The sequence below is a fragment of the Chelonia mydas genome, chromosome 6 (assembly GCF_015237465.2).
Source record: "Chelonia mydas isolate rCheMyd1 chromosome 6, rCheMyd1.pri.v2, whole genome shotgun sequence".
In the NCBI taxonomy this organism is placed as follows: domain Eukaryota; kingdom Metazoa; phylum Chordata; order Testudines; family Cheloniidae; genus Chelonia; species Chelonia mydas.
This window is the reverse complement of record NC_051246.2, coordinates 42,702,443-42,721,899: the sequence shown is the minus strand read 5'-3', so window position 1 is coordinate 42,721,899 and position 19,457 is coordinate 42,702,443. Positions and strand designations below refer to the sequence as shown.

General features: G+C 40.9%; 1 protein-coding gene across 1 annotated transcript in view; it reads right to left on the bottom strand.

Moving 5' to 3' along the window:
* Positions 1-19,457, bottom strand: part of CCDC73 (coiled-coil domain containing 73) — a 154,448-nt gene that overhangs the window by 15,327 nt on the left and 119,664 nt on the right. Inside the window, exons 14-16 of the mRNA XM_043548532.1 lie at positions 17,066-17,179; positions 9,782-9,968; positions 7,027-8,598 (exon numbers count right to left, since the gene is read on the bottom strand). Of these exons, the coding sequence (XP_043404467.1) occupies positions 7,027-8,598; positions 9,782-9,968; positions 17,066-17,179 (1,873 nt within the window). The remainder of the gene's footprint in view (positions 1-7,026; positions 8,599-9,781; positions 9,969-17,065; positions 17,180-19,457) is intronic.

Below are 19,457 nucleotides of genomic sequence, written 5' to 3'. Positions count from 1 at the left end.
CCACACAAGGGGTCCACCTCCTAGACACTACAGTGCTAATAAGTGATGGTCACATAAACACCACACTTTACCGGAAACCTACTGACCGCTATACTTACCTACATGCCTCCAGCTTTCATCCAGACCACATCACACGATCCATTGACTACAGTCAAGCTCTAAGATACAACCGCATTTGCTCCGATCCCTCAGACAGAGACAAACACCTACAGGATCTCTATCAAGCGTTCTTAAAACTACAGTACCCACCTGGTGAATTGAAGAAACATATTGACAGAGCCAGAAGGCTACCCAGAAGTTACCTACCACAAGACAGGCCCAACAAAGAAAGTAACAGAATGCCACTAGCCGTCACCTACAGCCCCCAACTAAAACCTCTCCAGCGCATCATCTAGGATCTACAACCTACCCTGAAGGACGATCCCTCACTCTTGCAGACCTTGGGAGACAGGCCAGTCCTTGCTTATAGACAGCCCCCCAACCTAAAGCAAATACTCACTAGCAACTATACACCACACAACAAAAACACCAACCCAGGAATCAAACCCTGCAACAAACCCCGGTGCCACCTCTGTCCACATATCTATTGAAGGGACAACATCATAGGCCCTAACCACATCAGCCACACCATCAGGGGCTCGTTCACCTGCACATCTACCAATGTGATATATGCCATCATGTGCCAGCAATGCCCTTCTGCCATGTACATTGGCCAAACTGGACAGTCTCTACGTAAAGGAATAAATGGACACAAATCTGACATCAGGAATTATAATATTCAAAAACCAGTAGGAGAACACTTCAATCTCCCTGTTCACTCAATAACAGACCTAAAAGTGGCAATTCTTCAACAAAAAAACTTCAAAAACGGACTTCAACGTGAAACTGCAGAACTGGAATTAATTTGCAAACTGGACACCACCACATTAGGCCTGAATAAAGACTGGGACTGGTTGGGTCATTACAAAACCTAAACCTAATTTCCCCCATACTAATTTCCCTCTACTGTTACTCTCACCTTCTTGTCAACTGTTTGAAATAGGCCACTCTCATTATCACTAAAAAAGTTATTTTTCCTCCCTTGGTATCCTACTGTTAATTGAATTGTCTCATTAGACTGACCTCACATTTGGTAAGGCAACTCCCATCTTTTCATGTATTTATACCTGCTCATGTATTTTCCACTCCATGCATCTGCTGAAGTGGGTTCTAGCCCACAAAAGCTTATGCCCAAATAAATTTTAGTCTCTAAGGTGCCACAAGGACTCCTCGTTGTTTTAACCATAGGATAATACCCCATTTCTAATTAGTTTTTTGAAGCCTACCAGTTAACCAGTTTTTAATCCTTTGAATATAGTACAATGATTTTGTATAGTTTTTGTTTAGTGTTAATTTTATCATCATGTGGGACTAAGTCAGATACCTGACAGACATGTAAGTATATTATGCCAACACAATGACTTTATCAAACAAACATGATCACATTAAAACCAATATCACATTTGTCTGACAAGACCTATTTTCCATGCTGATTAGCATTAATCACGCTGCCATACTTAATCCTCTACTGATTTTGTCCCATTTCTGCCTTTCCATGGTTTTGTCTGGGATCAGTGTCAGGATAACCAGCCTAAAGTTATCTAGTCATCCCATTTACCCTTTAAAATAATTACTCAACATCAACTTTTTTCCAGTCCTTGAACTTTAACAAATCTTGAAATAATGGGAATCATCATTAATTGTTGAGAGCAATCCTTAGACAATTCTTTTAATATTCATGGATGCAAGTTATCCAATCCTGTCCATTTAAAACAATTTAATAGCTGCTGTTTTACATACGTCCTTGTTACTGACGGCACAGAAAATATTTCCTTATCGTTTTAAGATACGAATACATCACCCTGCTTCTGTCCAAATACAGAACAGAAATATCAATTGAATAGTTACCCCTTTTCTGCTTCATGATTGACAATTTTATCATCCTTATCTACTCTGAGACCTGTATCAGTGTTTGGATTTCCTTTGTTCCTGCTATATTTCATGAATTTCTTCTGATTTTCCTTAACCCTACTGGCCATAAAATTTTCATTGATATTATTACCCTTTTTTGACTTTAGCAGTTGGCCAATATTCAGGGCGTCCTTCCTTAAGGAGGAAAAATTGATGATGAGTCAGGTGCTTTTTTGTTGCAATCCTATTTACAAAGAACATAAAAAAGAAAAGGAGTACTTGTGGCACCTTAGAGACTAACCAATTTATAATGCTCAAATAAATTGGTTAGTTTCTAAGGTGTCACAAGTACTCCTTTTCTTTTTGCAAATACAGACTAACACGGCTGTTACTCTAAAAAGAACATACATAAAACCTTGTTTCCCTAAACATAGTAGGCAGTTTCCTTGCTCAGAAATTGAAGTCTGCCTTTTCAGTGAGTATTGTGCCCAAAATAACCTCTGTCTTTGTGTTCCTCCCAGGGCCATGCTCACCAGCACTTCTCTCACATCTGTGGCTTTCTACCCCCACACACAGGGACAAGCTGGAACCAGTCAATCCTCTATCTTCTGATTTTTTTTTTTTTTTTTCCTTCAAACAGTCCCAAGAAAACCCCTCACTCAGCCTATGTGCCTTGGCTGCTGATTGGCCTTGCCATGCACCCATTGCCTTGGGCAGTGGCTTCCTACTGTTGAAAGGTACTTAGCACACACATCAACTTTAATGAGATCTGTGATGCTCTCTCACATATGGTATTTGCAGAGCAACATTCTATAGATGCAGTTGTAGGTCCATAAGCTATTTCTAGGTTTCCTCTGTGACACTGTGGATATCATCCAATTCACCTCTCAATCTATATCTGGGGCACTGCGTTATGATATGTTTGATGGTTTAGATGTTCTCACCACAGTAGTGCAAAGGAAAGTCTTTCATTTTACACTTGTACATCAAGTAGCCGCATCTCCCATGGTTTGTTGGATGCAGTTCAATGTGGTCCAAAGTCTGCGTGGCTGGTGAAAACTGGGAGGGTGGCTTGTCGGATCAGTAATAACCTGCTTGTTTGGAACGGTAGATGAGGTCCAGACATTTGCCGTTCCCTGACCAGATCTAGAAACATGAAGTGGTCATATGTTGTCCATAGTGGTTTTCGTGATTTCAGGCATTGTTGGGATATGTTATCCATTATCTGCTGGATGAGAAGTTCAGGGTAGCCTTCGGTGAATTTAAATTCTCATGCTATGGCTATATCTTGATGGAAAGCAGGAGGTTTAATGTTGGCTAATACAGAAAGCCAGGGCAGAGGTGTTTGATTTCTGTGACTATCTATAGATCAAAGACCCCCTTGATGGCAGCTATTAACACCTTCCACCACAATACATTTAGATTTCCATGTGAACTGTCTGCATTTAGAAAAAACACATCCCTGACTGACACAAATTACACCGACAGAAGTACCAGTATGGACAGCGCTATGTGGGGGTGGATTAATTATGCTGGTGGGGGAGTTCTCTCCCATTGGCATAGAGTGGCTACATGGGAGATCTTACAGCAGCACAACTGCATCAATGCTACTGTAAGGTCTCTAGTGTAGACATAGCCTTAGACGTCTGCAGCTGGCCTGTGACAGCTCACTCAGGCTTGCAAGGCTCAGGTAAGGGTCTGTTTAATTGTGGTGTAGACGTTCGGACTCGGGCTGCAACCTGGGCTCTAGGACCCTCCCAGCTCGCAGCATCCAAAAGGCTAGGCTCCAGTCCAAGCCTGAATGTCTTCACTGCAATTAAACAGCCCCTTAGTCTGAGCCCTGTGAGCCCGAGTCAGCTGTCACAGGCGAGCCATGGGTTTTTAATTGCAGTGTAGATATATTCTAAGGCAGTGGCTCTCAACCTTTTCAGACTACTGTATCCCTTTCAGGAGTCTGATTTGTCTTGCATACCCCCAAGTTTCACCTCACTTAAACTACTTGCTTACAAAATCAGACATAAAAATACAAGTGTCACAGCACACTAGTACTGAAAAATTGCTTACTTTCTCATTTTTACCATGTAATTATAAATCAATTGGAATATAAATATTGTACTGACATTGCAGTGTATAGTATATAAAGCAGTATAAACAAGTCACTGTGTGTATGAAATTTTAGTTTGGACTGACTTTGCTCATGGTTTTTAGGTAGCCTGTTATAAAACTAGGCAAATATCTAGATGAGTTGATGTATTCCCTTGAAGACCTCTGCGTACCCCCAGGCAGAGGTGCCGACTTTGAGTTCCCGAACGGTGCTCAAGCCACTCCCCCACTCCACTTCTTCCCCCTTCTGTCCCAGCCCTGGTGCACCCACAGAGTTGGCGCCTATGTCCTGAAGGGTATGTGTACCCCTGGTTGAGAACAACTGTTCTAAGGCACATTTGTGTACCAATAAGTTCTGTACCAATATAAAGACAACCAATGAAATCTTGATCTTGCTCAGGGCCTCTGGAGGCTACCATAATATAAATATTACTTAGAATTTAGTTTTTAAGAGATCAGGCTGTGGCTTTGCAATGAGACAGAGGTCGAACCTTATGCCCATGAAGAGCTACTCACTTAAAGAACCTCCATTGCCCAGAGTCTCAGTAAAGTCAGTGGGACTCTGCAATGGTCCACCCCTGTGGATTCATGGCTGGGGCCTACATTACGATGATCAATTTTAATTTATGAGCTATCTTTTATTTAAAATTAAAACTTCCTATTCTGTTTATTAATACAGTAATTTCTGTAATTGGGTTATTTGGTTGAAAATTTGTATTAACTCAGGCCCAGATAATTTCAGGGAGATTTGTTCAAAGAAAAACATTGTACTCCTTTCTTGGGACCTTACTGAGGGCTGTTAGCAGAGCTGGAATCTATGCACAGGGAGCAGACAGGCTGAGGGATGGAGAGACTGGGTTTTATCATTCCCCACCCACCCACACTTCTGTAGATTATATCTGACGAAGTTGATACAGCATGAGGCTATATTAACTCTTCTACAGTCCCATCCGTGTAGGGGGAAATTCCCTTTAACAGGGACTTTAGGATAGTTTTGGCTTGAAGGAGCCCTATTAGCATATCTTATTGGCGCTCTGCTGCCAGGGTGCAGAGGAAGGGAGTTTTCCTGGGTCTCTAGAGCCCCAATGCAGATACATAATAGCCCCTAAGCAGAGGGCAATGGGATTTAAAGGTGGAATTGTGGCTCATTCCATAAAGAGGTGGTGGGTGTGTGTGTCAGAGAAAGATGGAAACCTGCCAGAGAATGACCATCTAGTTCTCCTCCTACTATAGCTCATGGATTCTTCTGTCGAAGGGCCATTCAGGCCTAATGATGTATTTACTGGAACCACTAATCTGTCACTCAATAATTAGAGGTATAGCTTATCAATACAAAAATATTACATGCACAAATCCAGGCATACAGAGATATCAGAAATCGCCAAGACGTGCATAACAATCATATGTACCCACGTGACCTTATTTTTACAAATTTAGTTTTTCTTTTCCCCTATTTCCTTCATTGTTTGTTTGTTTTTTCTTGTTGTGTCTTGTTTGCTTTTTTAAAATCATAAATACTTCGGGGCAGTGACTAAGGATAACATTTTCAAAAGTGCTGAGGTAACTTTGGGAGGAAGTCACTGGGACTTAAGCACCTAAATCATTTAAGTGCATTTGAAAATTTTACCCAATAGGTCTTATTTTCTTTTCTAAAACACCTAGCACAATTTTGGATGCTGTAAAAATAATACTTTTTTTTTTTTTTTAACATAGAGAAACAAAAATTACCTCTAACTGCTATCTTGATAAAAGGTTATTTGGAGTTTAAAAACAGCACTTCTCATTAAAATAATCAAATCTAATTGGTAGATTTATTGCAAAATAAATTACATCTACAATATATGCTTTATTTCTTCACATTTTACTAGAGTAAGTTTACAGATGTTTATAACAAAGTTCATATTGTTATTCACCCAGCTTTTGTGTATGCATAATATTGTTCAGCAAATAATCACCAAATTGTCACAATAGAAGTTAAAGAAAAAAGCCGTGAAAACCTTCTAATGGGCACATCTGTTTTTCTCTGCCAAAAGCATCAAAGGATAGAATCTTCTCCTTTCTCATTTTTTGCCATGTTCTGTTTATTTTGTGCGCGTGAGTTTTATCTGGATTAATGACATACACTAATATAATCAAACAAGCTATTTATGGGCCCAATTCTAAGAGGCACAGAGCACCCTACAACTACAATTCATTTTTGTGAGAGCTGAGGGCAGTGAAAAATTTCCAAGAGGTACTCAGCACCTCCCATGGTCACACTCTTATCCCCAAACTAGTACTGTGTTTAGCCTTTATAATTGGGTCCCTCTTGCATCAGAGTCCATTAGCATGGATGCAGCTATCCACATTAGGGGATCATGATGCAGGATTGAGGTCTAGGTCTCTGAGCAGTAATGATAATGATTGCTATAGAAATTCCTATGAGAATTACATTTAGTTATCCTGGCACTGATTTTGTTTTACAAAGGGAGGGAAGGGATAAAGTTTATTTATTCAGATAATAGAATAAACACAGAATAGGTCACTTAGTTGCATCTATAATGTGGGTTAGTTGAGAAATCTCAACATCTTAGTAGGGCAAATCTAAGTTTCAAAGATAATAGCTAAAATTATCAAAAGGTTTACATTTTTCCTCTCTGATACTACTTTACATTGAACAGAGAACTTCCATATTTAATTTTTTCCTACATACATATTCACTATTATGACAGGTTTCAGAGTAGCAGCCGTGTTAGTCTGTATCCGCAAAAAGAAAAGGAGGACTTGCGGCACCTTAGAGACTAACCAATTTATTTGAGCATAAGCTTTTGTGAGCTACAGCTCACTTCGAATGCATCTGATGAAGTGAGCTGTAGCTCACGAAAGCTTATGCTCAAATAAATTTGTTAGTCTCTAAGGTGCCACAAGTCCTCCTTTTCTAGTCACTATTATGTTCCTCTTATACTTTAAAATGTAAATAATTATTTCTCTTACCTAGTCCTGTTTCTTTCATGACAGCATTTATGCTCAGATTTTGACTCTGTGCTTTTGAAAGAATCTTTTTGTTTTCTGATATACGTAGTAGTTTCTCTTTCAAATGGAAAGGCTCTTCGGAAGTTGAAGCCCACGCTGTTTGACTTTCAACTTGATTTACTCTCAGCCAAGGACTGAGATCTGAAAAACTTAAGTATACTGGCGTTTTCTCAGTTTTTTTATCTGAAGTTGAAAGATCAAAGGATGACCTTCCACTTCGGTTTACTAAATCTCCAGATGTCCTTATGAGTAAAGAACATGATTCTTCCAGGCGACCTTCAGCAATTTTCTCTCCTGGAACTGTATTATTTAATGACTCTCTTTTCGCCCTTAACAATGTATTCTCTAGTGCATTATCATTAATCACAAGGGATTGTCCATCCTTCATTTTGGGTATCTGAAAATCATTTGTATGAACTTTTTCACAGGATATTTGTTTATCGGTGGTAATTTTGTTTCTAACCATTTTTTTATGAATAATAGTCTGAGAAGCACATATATTTTCCGTGTTCAGAGGCAAAACATCATCTGTGCATGCATATGTATTTGTATCAGTTTCTGTCTGTCTAGAAATGTCCAGGTTATTTTGGTTGCTATGCAGATCATTCAGATTTGTCCATTTATCTGCTTTTTCACTTCTTAATTTGAAATTCTCTAACAGAGACATATTAGTGTTATTTTCTTTTGTATTGTCCGTGTTCACACTTGCATTATCACAGAAAGTAGTAGGCAGAACTGGAGCATCACAAGTACCGTTCAGTGCACAGTTTCCATTAGTTGTGCTTGCAGTGTCACTGTTGTGTTTTTCTTGAATATCTGTAAGAATCTGTTTAAATTGAAATATATCTGAGGATATGCCACTGGTGCTTCCATTTAACAGATGAAGTGGTTGTGTTTTGTCTTGTTTATTATCTAAGTAAACGTCATTAGACTCCTGTAAGTGGCATTTCTGAAACTTTGTATGACTACTTTCTGTAACCTGAGACGGGATGGCAAAATTAAATTCAGCCATGGTTTGGTGGTTGGCTGCTGTTCTCTCAGTTACAGGACTGTCTTCTATGCCAATAACCTGTCTGGATTCTTTGCTTGGTGCTTCATTTATAAAGACACCTTTGTCATCCTGTGTGGGATCTGCCTTATCATTTGTATTATAAACTAATTCATTTGAAGCATTGCCAAATGTATGCTTGCTGGAGTCTGTCTGTTGACCTGCATCCATACTGCAGACACCAAATTCCTCAGTATTGTCAAAGAGCATCTTTCTTGTGTTCTCTGGGAGTTTTGCCAATGAACAAGATCTGTCCTGTGGCTTTAGTTCTGAACTTGCATTGTTTTTCTCCAAGAACGTTTTGTCTGTTTTTCCTATATTTGCTCTCTCTTTGCACTCAGCAATACATTCTGCCGCGGTCTGTCCTTGAATAATTAAATCAATATCTGTGCAGAGGGTTTTGCCTGGAGAAGCCTCCCTTTGCTTTTCTTCACAGTGGCTAGCAACGTTAAAATCATCCTTATAGTTTTCAAGAAGTCGTAAATCTATTAAGATAAAAATATTAGTGACAAAAACATCTGAATGTTAAATGTTTTGGTTTTTGCATAATGCAATTCACAAAGATGTATTGATATTTTCATTAATGTTCATTTTCCTCATACGTGAAATAGTTACAATTTTTTCTAAATATCAGAAAGTTCTAAATATCAGAAAGAGACAAATATTGTATTCATGTACTTTAGAAAATATAATATTCAAACAGAACAATATACTTACATTTTTGCCTGTTTTAAAAAAAATGAAACTTAAGTATTCTATGACTTGGTTGTAATACTATCCTATTTGGTATTTGCCAGAATAGCTGATAATAGTCTCTGCAATTAAATTGCTTATAGCCACATATTTAGATATTTAACTTAAACAATTTCTTCAGATTTTTTTTAATCCTACATTTAGCTTAAATAAAGTCACTAGTTTACTAGTGTAATTTTTCTCTTAATCCTGCTGATCTATAACTCATCAACCCTATTTAAAGGACAGTGTTCATACCATAGGAATATGCCATCATTTTTGGGTGGCTAAACAATGAAGAAAAGCTAAGGCATCTGATACTTACAGAAGCTGTTCACTGTAAGTAAACTCCAATGCTATGAACGTTTCTATTAGATAGCAAGAAAAAAGAAGATTCAATAAACCACCATATAGTTATGAAGCTCTTAAAGTTTTGACTTTCCATTGTTGTCATTTTGGAGGTTGAGCTTAGGTAAGTACCATTTCATGGGCAGGTTTAAAAAACTAAAAAAAAAAAAAAAAAAAAGTTTTAGAGAGCTCTATGAAGCATAAGTGTTTGTGGCCTGCATGGAATAGTAGTTATACCATTACATATTGAGCTATTGCAACCCTATCTCCTGCAAGCGTGTACAGATAGAAGGGAAGAGTGTCTCCCTCCTTATGCTCCTCTACTATAGCTGGGGATAAGCAAGTTTCTCCAAACCTATCCTCACATCGGCACAGAAAAAACACTGCACCACAAGGGATGCTGGAGCATGCAAATCATACTTGAGTGAGGAAAGCAGCTCTAGGAAGGATTGTGCCTATACTCAGAGCTTTGTGTTCTTTACACAAAGTGGCACCTACTGACACCAAGAATTTCATTAATTTATATGATAATATTTGATTTTGGGCGCTGAATCTCTCTCATCATATTGTGTATTTGAGTATTTATACCTTTGGCAACAATGTTATATGTCGCTTCAGTGCATCCACTTCCATTACTTTGTTCGGTCTGTACTTTATCAATGTCTGAAGAGCAGCCTACAATATTTTTTACTTCAATGTCATTGTCTTGTCCAGGACCAGAAATACTATCATTTTGGATTGTAGATTGTGTACACTCATTTTCTTTCGGACTAGTCTGTCATAAAATGGAAGATATAGTTAATTTATTAATTAGAGATAAAATATATTCAGGTAACTTATTAAAGTTTCAGATTAGATTTAACAGGAAGGACCTGATTCACTTTTTTACTACACCACTGTAAATCAGGAGTCATTCTTTTGAAATTAAATTAAGTTTCTTTTCTTACATATAGCAGTGTATTGGGCCCACAAGCTATATTCAGCAGGCAAGTTATTGGACTACTAGGCTTTTCAGATAGACAACTCTGCATGATGTAAATATTAGAAGAATTTTCAAAGGAAGAAGTGTGAATAAAATTTGCGGACTTGGTCACTAAAGAGGACAGAGCTTCATCAGACGATCCCAAATGACCTGTCCAATAATAAGCAAGGGCAGAAAAAGTCGACTGAAGAGAGCAGGCAATTGCTAATTACACAAACACTTTTTCTTCGGAAACCATTTGCTTTCTTTGTAAGTCTCCTTTTGTCCCTGAAAAAGACATTTCTATTTACTTTTTTCTATAGGCTAGAGCCACAACTCCATTGACTTTTTCCATCTTGGGGTCTGATATCTTGTTTTTCCTCCATTCCTATGGATTTGTTTGACTTCTCCTCTCCTTCTTCGCACATTGCCTGCCTCTCCCTCTATTACTCTAGTCTGTTGCATCTTTTCCTCCCATTCCCAGTATAGCCAAACTCAAACATTCAGAAATCATGAGTCAGGCCCCAAAAGTCATGAAAAAGGCTTTAAAATCACAACTTGGGTTGGGGGTGGGGAGAACAGCATTGCATTCTTTTTATTTGCCTCTTGGTTTTGGAGACATTAGGGTGCACTTCTGTCACATTTTTAAGCTATTCTCATCAACCATGAGAGTGAGAAATACTTTCTTTTTAATGAAAGGGAAGGTTACTTCCACTGTGCAGTAACTGGAGTTCTTGGAGATGTGTGTCCGGGTGGGTGTTCCACTTCAGGTGTGCTCAGACCCCACGTGCCTTTAATCAGAGATTTTTGGTAGTAATGCCGTTCAGCATGCACCTGTGCCCCACTCCAAGGCTATATAAGACTGCATGGGTGAACAGCCCTTAATTCCTTTTCTACTTCATAGTCGCCAGAGACAACTCCAAAGCAGAGGAAAAGGAAGGCAGGCAGTGGGGCACCCTAAGAGGGACACATCTCAAAGAACTCCAGTTACTGCACAAGGTGAGTAACTGCCTCCTCTTCAAGTAGTATACCTATGGGAGCTCCACTTCAGGTGACCTACTGAGCAGAACCCTCAGCTGGAGGGGAGGCTGCAGAGCCCAGTCCAAGACTGTGTTTCCAACAGCTGCCTCTGATCTAGAAGACTTGATCACTGCCTAATGTTTGGAAAAGATGTGTGTGGAGCATGGACGATGGGTATCATAGGCTGCAGAGGCTGTGCGTCCCCAAACAGCCAGGCGTGGCTCCGCCCACACACTGCCCCTAGACCCCCACCCCTCCTGCTCCGTGCAGCTGGAGTCCAGTTTCCCTGTGGGGTGGTCCCATCTTGGACCGCGCCACCCAGCTTCCCGTCGCTCTGGGGCTGCGGCTGCACCACCCGCCCTCCCCGTGCTCCAGGGAGGTAGCCTGGGGCAGGGGCCTGGCGGCTATGGTGGTGGGGACTCTGGTGTGGGGCATGGAAAGGAAGGGGCCTTGGGTGGAAGGTGCAGGGCTGGGAGCTAGCCTCCCCCACCCAGTGGTTCACATGCTACCTGTGGTGTGGAGATCCAAGTGGTGCCTTAGAAATGTCCAGAATATGAACACTCTTAAGTAAAGCCATAGATATAGACAGAGATATCATGGAATGAGCCAACACCCCAGGAAGAGTCTGTATGTCTGCAGATTTATAGCACAATATAATGCAATCAGAAATCTACCTGTAGAGTCTCTGGGTGGAAATCGATGAACGTTTAGATCTATCTGCAATGGACACAAACAGTCTGGATAATTTTCTACATCATTTAGTTCTGTCCAAATAAAAATTTAAAGCTCTCCTAACATCTCTTCTGTAGACTGGTGTGGCTCTAGGAAAATAAATGGATAACTTGGTTGATGTAAAACTTGGACAACACCTTGGATGAAAATTTAGGGTGTGGACATAATGAAACTTTGTTCGTGAAAAATATTGTAAATGGATGCTCCACAATCAGAGCCTTTCTTTTCCCAACCCTTCAAGCAGAGGTGCTACCCACCAGAAAGGCCATCTTCTAAGATCAATTAATGAGGAAAGAAGTAGCCATTGGCTCAAAAAGAGGGACCCATAAAACATCTAAGTACTAAATTCAAATCTCAAATCAGAATTCGCCCCTTAACTTGGGGGAAAAGGTTCCTCCAGTCCTCTGAGAAACCTCACAGTTGTGGGATGAGCAAAAACTGAGACTCTCAACCGGAAATGAAAAGCTGTTTTAGCTGCCAGGTGGACCCTGATAGAGCTCCATAGATAATCCTGTCTTTTTCAGCTCTAGGAGGTAATCTAGAACAACTGAGAGTGTAGAGTGAGCAGATGAAATACATGTCTGGATATGCCAAAGGCTGAACCTTTTCCACCTGCGGAGGTAAGTATATTTCATGGAATCTTTTCTACTGTTCAGTAACACCTGTTGTATCTTGTCAGAACAAGTACACTCTATTCCCATGAGCCATCAAGGGGTCAAGTTTTAAGACACAGAATCTTCAGGTTGGGGTGAAGAATCCAATTGGATCTTGGGAAAGAAGATAAGGAATGGATGGAAGGCTAATTGCCTGACAAATGGCTAAGTGAATCATGTAAGGATACCATATATGTCTGGGCCACACTGGAACTATTAATAGGATCCTGGGTTTGTCCTGCTTGATTTTATTTATCATTTTCAGAAACGGGGGTTGGAGGAAGTACATATAGCAGGCCTCTTGTCCATGGAACAAGGAATGTCTCGTAAAGAGAGAGGGCCTAAGACCCTCCTTAAGCAAAAGTGTTCGCATTTCAAGTTGTTGGTAACAGTATCAGAGGTCTATTTCTGGTACTCCTTAACTCAGAAAGATTTCACTGAGAATCTAAGAATCCAAATCCGAAACGTAGTCCTGGGAGAAGTGCCTGCTGAGATTGTTGGCTATTCTGTTTTGTATCCTTGGGAGGTAAGCTGCTGAGATAAGGTTGAAATTGGCTGTGCACCAGTTCCAGAGCTTTTTTGCTTTGGCGCACATGGAAGAAGAGCTGACTCTTCCTTGTCAGCTGATACAGAACATGCATGTTCTGTTGTCCATCAGGACCTTTATGGACCTATTTCTGATTAAAGGCAAAAGGATACAGACATTCCTGACTGCCCACAACCCAAGTAGGTTGATGTGTAGTCATGTCTCTTGGGCAGACCGCTTGCCCTGAGTTGTGTGGGTCCCCAAATGCACCCCCCACTCATCAGAGATGCATGTGTCTTGGTGACAGAAGGGAGGAGGTAGAACAAATGGAATCCCCTCACAGACATTGTCATGGTTTTTCCACCGGTTGAGAGAATCTTGTACTTGAGGAGAGACTGACATGACACCAACTTGGTCAGGGTGTGGTGTTTTTTTTTGTTTTTTTGGAGTATAAACAGTCCCTGAGCTAGCTCTGGAAACATCGAAGGCAGAGCCTGTCATGTTGCATCATAAAGGTGCAAGCTGCCATGTGTCTGAGCAGTTGAAGACAATTTCTTATAGATGTCTGTGGACTGATTTGAATCTTTGAGGTGAGATTTGTTATCAAGAATTTGTTGGAGGGAAGATAAGCCCTGGCTGATATCACATCTAAGGAGGCTCCTATGAACTCTATTGTTTGTACCAGGCTTAAAGTTGATTTCTCGAGCAGCAAACCTAGCTTGTGGAACAGGAACCTTGACATCTTTGTGGTGGTGAAAACCTCATCAATCCTTGAGTAGCCAGTCATCAAGGTACAAGAAAATAATTGCGAAACATTAAAAGGTAAGGTACAACCACTGCCAATATTTTTGAGAACACTCTTGGGTCAGACAAAAGGCCAAAGGGAAGTGATCCTGATTTATGAAAAACCACAGGAATCATTTGTGAGACAGGTGAATTGCAGTATGAAAGTAGGCATCCTGAAGGCCAAGAGCCAAAATCTAACCCCCTAGTTCCAACGATGGAATATAGCTGCAAGAGTCAACATCCTGAATGTTTGTGATTTCACAAAATTGTTTAGGGGGTCTTAAATCTAAGATCAGCCTCCATCCCATGTTCATCTTTGGGGCCAGAAAGCAACTGGAGTAAAAGCCCCTCCCTCTGTGCTGAACTGGAACTGATTCTACGCACAGAAGGTTGTCAATTTCCTGCCTTAAGCGGTCAGTACTCATGAGAGAGGTCCCTGAAGAAAGGGGGATAGGTAGCAGGCAGTGAAGTAAAATGGATGTAGTACCCCAATCTGATAACCTACAGCACCCATTTGTCTGAAGTAATTCTCTCCCATGCGGATTCAAAGTGAGAGAGATGGTTGCCATAGCGTGGGAGGTGGGTGGAATGGTGTAGATGCAACTCCATTTTGTGGGGTTCTTTTGGGCCCTTGACCAGCTCATCAAACCCAATGCTTAAAGGATGATAGGAGCTCAGTAGTGGATACAGAAGATGTAGATGCTTTCTTCCTCTGAATTCTTTATTTCTTCCTGAGCAATTCATAAAGTCTCTGGAATCCTGAGAATGGAACGGGGCAAGATCTTTATGCCATTTGGAATCTGCTAAACTTTCATTTGCTTGTAGGCATGCAAATCCCAAGGAATGTCAATGTATCCTTAAAGGTGTGCAATCATTCATCAGTGGCTTCAGCGAACGGTTTGAGACCATCGAAGGGAAGGTGCTCAGATGTCCCTTGGGAATTCAGCCAGCTGGAGCTAGACTGAGCAGCAGCGTAGGCCATGTCAAATAAGGCCTGCAAAGATGTTCTAGCTAATAGTTGGTTCTCATAGATAATAGCCTGAAACAGCTCTCACTGTTTAGCCAACTCAATAAAAGTGATAAATTTGGCATAATTTGAGTGATTGTGCTTTGTCCTGACAGCTTGATAATTTGTGATCCTAAATTGAAGAGTCAAGTAGGCCTTGCTGCCAAATAGATCGACATTTCTGATCAGTATTATAGGGCATGGCTTTCATGTGGTATTGTCTGTCATATTCATTGTCTCCACAACCAGGAAGTTTGGTGTTGGATGGGTGAATAAAAATCTGTAGTCCTTAACTGGGATATAATATCACAGGGGTATGCCAGATGGATTTGGTGGGACCCAACAGGGCCTCACTGATAGGCAGGGCAACTCGGGTAGAGAGAGTCCAGCGAAGGATATCCAGGAGCTTATGCTGCAACTCTGACCTCTTCCAAGGGAATCTTTAGGGAATTTGCAATGCATTTCATTAAACTCCTGGAAGTGTTTGAAGTAATCAGCTGTAGAAGATGAAGAAATATTTATTTGCAGAGTAGCACCTTTATCTGCCCTGGCTCACTGGACTCTGGTGCCTGAGGTAGTGGAGGAGGGATAGGTGGAGTAGGAGAAAGTGGGGACTACAGAGGGAGACACGAGAGAGTAGGGGCATGGGAAATTTATCAATATGCAGCCCAAGGATCCCGGTATGGTTCCGAATATGGTTACTAGAGGCAATGTGAAAGGCACTGGTGCTCAAACCAGGCTGGGAGGGGTGGGGGGGAGGCACAGGCTTGTCTTTGATGGAACTTCCCCTTTTCTCTAAAGTGTCAGGAGGGAATTCCCCTATCTGATGAGTAGGGGAATCTTGGGCTGATATGGATCCCATATGGACTAACCTGCTAGTTACCCAAACACACACACACACTTAACTACTGGTCTGGACTGCCCCCAGCTTGCTTTGGCCATCAGGAATTAAAGCACCGTATGAAGCCTGGAGAGGTTGGCATACTCTGCAGAAAGCGTTATCTTGAAGGGGGAAGGTCCACCCCCTAAAAATGGGAAGGGATGAAACCCATCTGAAACTAGTACCATTTCTGGACTGATGGGAAAGGCTATGTAATGGGAAACGAAAGTGTGGAGTGATGACCAAGTCACTGCTTTACAAATGTCTAGAATCGGCACTTGTGTCAGGAAAGCTGCAGAAGATGCCTGCGCGCTAGTAGAATGTTCCAACGCTCTACCTGGTAGGATGGTATTAGCTAGCTAGTGAATGACCAAAGAGATCCAGGAAGAGATTCTCTGAGTGGAAACTGATTGGCCCTTAGCTCTCTAACCACTACAGACAATTGCGTAGAGGATCTGAAAGATTTAGTATGCTTCAGGTAGAACACTAAAGCCCTTCTGACAACTGACGAGTGAAGCTTTCCCTCATCCCTATGTGTATGGGGTTTCATAAAAAAATGAATAGATTGCTTGGTTAACATAAAAATTGGAGACTACTTTTGTAAGAAATTTCAGTGAAGAGTGACTATAAACTTTATCTTTCTGGAAAACTGTATAGAGAGGTTCTGACACCAGAGTTCTCAACTCACCTGACCTTCTGGCTGAGGTAACTGCGATTATAGAAATGCCACCTTCATAGAGAGGTGAAGAAGGGAGCAAGTTGGAAGGAGTCTGAAGGGATTTCCCATCAATTTTGCTAGGACTCAGTTCCAATCCCAAGGAGGGATTGGGTCTTATACTTGAGGCTACTATCTGGCCAAACCCTTTAGGAATTGGGCGATGACGGAGCTGGGGAAAAAAAGGATCTATTATCCACCCATATGTGGAAAGCCGAAATAGCTGCCAGATGCTCCCTTAGAGAGCTAATAGCCAAATGCTGTTTTAGATTTAGAAGAGTCTCGTATGAGGTCCAGGGTGCTCGTTCTGGAGATACACGTTTCCTCTGAGATCAAATAGAGAAGTGCTTCCACTTAACTAGGTATTTCTAGTTGAGGGTTTTCTGCTATTCAGAAGCATGTTTTGAATGTCTTTGGAGCAGGACTTTTCAGTGGGCATCAACCATGAAGCATCCATACTGTTGGATGGAGAGTTTGGAGGTTGGGATGAAGCAGGCACCCTTGGTCCCAGGACATTGTCTGGGTCCAACAGGAGGGACAGAAGTAGCTTGACCAGCAGGAAAAACCTACTATATGCTCAGTAAATTTCAGACTGTTCTTGGATCATTATGTTGGAGAAGGTGGCAGTCTTGGAGATGACCATAAGCTTCTTTAAGTGATACCAGCACATTTTTAATAGTATCCATTTCTCTTCTCAAGTCTTCCTCCTGAAATCATTGAAGGGTCACAGAACAAGTGAACATACCAATATTTTTGCATATGGAAACCCGAAAGATAATTTTTACAGATCTATCAACAGTTTCTCAAATTAAGATAAACTATAATAAAAAACTAAAACATCTGAAACCTCACAACAGAAGTAAATGACAAGACAGGTGCCTCTGAATGCTATAACCCAAACCAGCCAATTTTCTTATCCCCTTCACTCAGGGTATGTCTACACTGGAATAAAAGACTCACAGCATGGTCATGGCTGGCCTAGGGCAGCTGATAGACTCATGGAGCTAGAAATTGCTTTTAGACATTTGGGATCAGGCTGGAGCCTGAGCACTGGGACCCTCCCCTCCCATCACAGGGTCCCACAGCTCAGAGTCCAGCCCAAGCCCAGACATCCACACAGCCATTTTACTGCCTGAGTGCCCCACATGCCTGAGTCAGCTGACCGAGGTCAGCCCAGGTATTTAATTGCTGAGGAGACATACACTCAACACACAGATTTTAGACACATTTCCATCATCTCTTACCCTCTTCTTGCTCTAGCTTGGGTTTTGGTCACCATTTATTACATTTTGTAAGACTCAAATGCATGGACAGCGGTAACTGTGTTTGTTAGGTTTCAGAGTGGTAGCCATGTTAGTCTGTATCAGCAAAAACAATGAGGAGTCATTGTGGCACCTTAGAGACTAACAAATTTATTTGGGCATAAGCTTTCATGGGCTAAAACCCACTTCATCAGATGCATAGAGTGAAAAATACAGTAAGCAGAATATATATTCTAGCACATGAAAAGATGGGAGTTGCCTTACCAAGTGGGGGTTGCTAATGAGCCAATTCAATTAAGGTGGAAGTGGCCTAATCTGAACAGTTGGGGTGAATACCAAGGAAGGGAAAATTACTTTGTTAGAGTCTGTCTTTATTCCACCCTAAAGTGAAATGGAGGTTACCTACCTGTAAGAGTTCTTCAAGAAGGGCCATATGTATTGATCAAGGGAAAGCCAGGATAGAACTATAAAAAAGACTGTTGATGGTTTGCCATGTTTTCATAAATACCTTGAAAACATGAAAAGTTTATTATCTTACCCCAAATTATTTCCCTTCCTCATTTGTATGTATAATATCTCATATTATAATTGATTTGTTATTGCAAATTTACTGCAAAGTTGCTGTTACTGAGTTTTTTTAGAAACCATTGAATATTTGATTAAAAATACATATAAAGAAGTACCACTAAAAACAAATATGGAGGGTAGGTCAGTATTTAAATTGATTGATCTGAATAAAGTTTCATAATTTCAATTTATAGGGGGTTACACTAGACTTTTATAATTTAATGTATAATTTATAAATGATTTTTTTGATGTACAGGAATACAATCTAGAAAATGCAAATGGTATATTTTGTAATAGTTTAGGTACTAGGACAAGGTTTTGTAATAGAAATATAATTCAGCCAATGTAAATGCAAAATACATTAGTGCAGTGGTCCTCAACCAAGAGTCTGGTTGGGCCCAGGGCCCCATGTCCTGCTACCCAGTGCTGAGGCCTAAGCAACTTAGCTTCGCGGGGTCCCCTGTGGCATGGGGCTCGGGCAATTGCCCTGCTTGCTACCCCCTAATTCTGGCCCTGGCTTTTATATACAGAAAAATAATTGTTGTGGCATAGGTGGGCCATGGAATTTTTATCGCATGTTGGGGAAGCCTCAAAAAGAAAAAGGTTGAGAACCCCTGGTATTCGTGCATGCTAAGCAGGGGCGGTTCTACCAATTTTGCCACCCCAAGCAGTCGCTGCTGAATTGCTGCTGCCATGGCGGGAAGAGTGGCGGAGCTGCCACCAAATTGCCGCCGCATTCTGAATGCTGCCCCAAGCACCTGCTTGGAAAGCTGGTGCCTGGAGCTGGCCCTGATGCTAAGGAAACATCTGGATTCCTCAGATGTAAGCAGTGGTTGACAAAAGCATAAGTCTGGAACGACATCTAAGTGCTAAGGTTAAATTAAAAAAACAAACAAAACAAAAGCCTCCATTTGGCCAGTGTGGTTTAGGCCCAAAAGAGATGGATGCCCAGCCTTCTAAAATGAAGAAGTCAAATGGAGTTTCTACTAAATCTACCTTTTAAAATATTTTTTGACACAGATTTGCAGTGTCCAGGAAAGAAAATATTTTCTTTTTCATACATTATTTTTGCAAAATTTTCATGGGTTTTAGGAATTATTTGAAATGTCTATTTCAAAACCCTTTTAATATACTAACAATTAATTTATTAAACTTA